The sequence below is a fragment of the Aplysia californica genome, unplaced genomic scaffold, assembly GCF_000002075.1.
Source record: "Aplysia californica isolate F4 #8 unplaced genomic scaffold, AplCal3.0 scaffold01493, whole genome shotgun sequence".
Taxonomy (NCBI): domain Eukaryota; kingdom Metazoa; phylum Mollusca; class Gastropoda; order Aplysiida; family Aplysiidae; genus Aplysia; species Aplysia californica.
Genome location: NW_004798763.1, coordinates 2,814 through 3,917, shown reverse-complemented (window position 1 = coordinate 3,917; position 1,104 = coordinate 2,814). Strand labels below are relative to the sequence as shown.

At 47.7% G+C, this 1,104-nt stretch overlaps 1 protein-coding gene across 2 annotated transcripts in view; it reads right to left on the bottom strand.

Moving 5' to 3' along the window:
- The window catches only part of LOC101845599 (RNA binding protein fox-1 homolog 2), a 55,325-nt gene extending 54,874 nt beyond the window's left edge, over positions 1–451 (bottom strand). Inside the window, exon 1 of one of the 2 annotated variants that reach the window (XM_005112927.3) lies at positions 61–451. In XM_005112927.3, coding sequence (XP_005112984.1) covers positions 61–96 — 36 coding nt within the window. In that variant the 5' untranslated portion in view covers positions 97–451. The remainder of the gene's footprint in view (positions 1–60) is intronic. The other variant, XM_005112929.3, reaches the window with a different exon arrangement.
- Positions 452–1,104: the final 653 nt, after the last annotated feature.

Genomic DNA, 1,104 nt, shown 5'->3' with positions numbered 1-1,104 from the left:
ACACACACACACACACACACACACACACACACACACACACACACACACACAAAGGTTTACCAAAGGTTTCGCAGCTATAGGGCCAGGCCACATCATGATGGGGTCGTTGAGCCACGAGTCCGTATCTGCGGCGTTCCCCTACTCACTCCACACAAGCCTGCGAGCCGGGAATCTCGGTGAGGCTGCAGGCGGCACCGAAGCTAGAAAACTTTGAAAACTTTTCCGCTGTTCCACAACCGCAACTACGCAGTTGTTCTTTCCCGAATAAACAATTCTTTACGAATAAAGTAAAACGTAGATCTAGAAGACTTTTGTTTACTTTAAATTAGAATATTAGTAAAACAGAATTCGTGTCGTACAGTTGTGTAGAAGGTAGAACGTAGAATGCATCCACTACTCCAATCAGTACGAGAAAAGATCCTCTCGCTTCCACAAGACTCAGGAAACGTGCAAGGAGGCTAAAGGTCAGTTCCGTAGAGCTCGTTTCATTGGATGGCACCGTGGAGTGGGGAAAAGCTTAGAGCGTTGATTGGCTGGCTCTGGTTACCCCGAACTCCCAAGACATTCTAGAAGGGTACGGTTCTGATAAGTCTGATAACAAAAACGAAAAAGATTTTATAGAGACGACAGGGATGGTAGGGGGGGGGGGCGTGTAGAGAAGGGAAGAACCGAGGAAAATGGATGAGAAGGAGAAGAGTGCCGGAGTAGAGAAAGATGAAAAGAAAAATGAAAATTCAACAGCAGTGGCATATTACACCTTTTTACCCCCCCCCCCTTCCACCAACTCCATTTTCCCCATTCCCATAATGTGTAGCCAGCTTCTTCCACTGATGTGTTGAGCTACCTGCGTTCGTTCGTAGGCACATTCATTCGTTCATAGCTCCGCCATCACGTGAAGTCTTGGTGCACGGTTATCAGCAAAATGTTCGGGCAGCGTCTCGAAATAGCCCGTGAGCAAAGAGCCCTCACATTGGTGTGAAGAAGCTTTCGGATGTCGCTACCGAGCTCGGTATCTGATTACCGTATGATCTGAGCTGCAGTTATGGTAGGTGTTAAACCTTGCAGAGCCATTCCAGCTGAACTTTATGGCTCGTTAACCCCCCC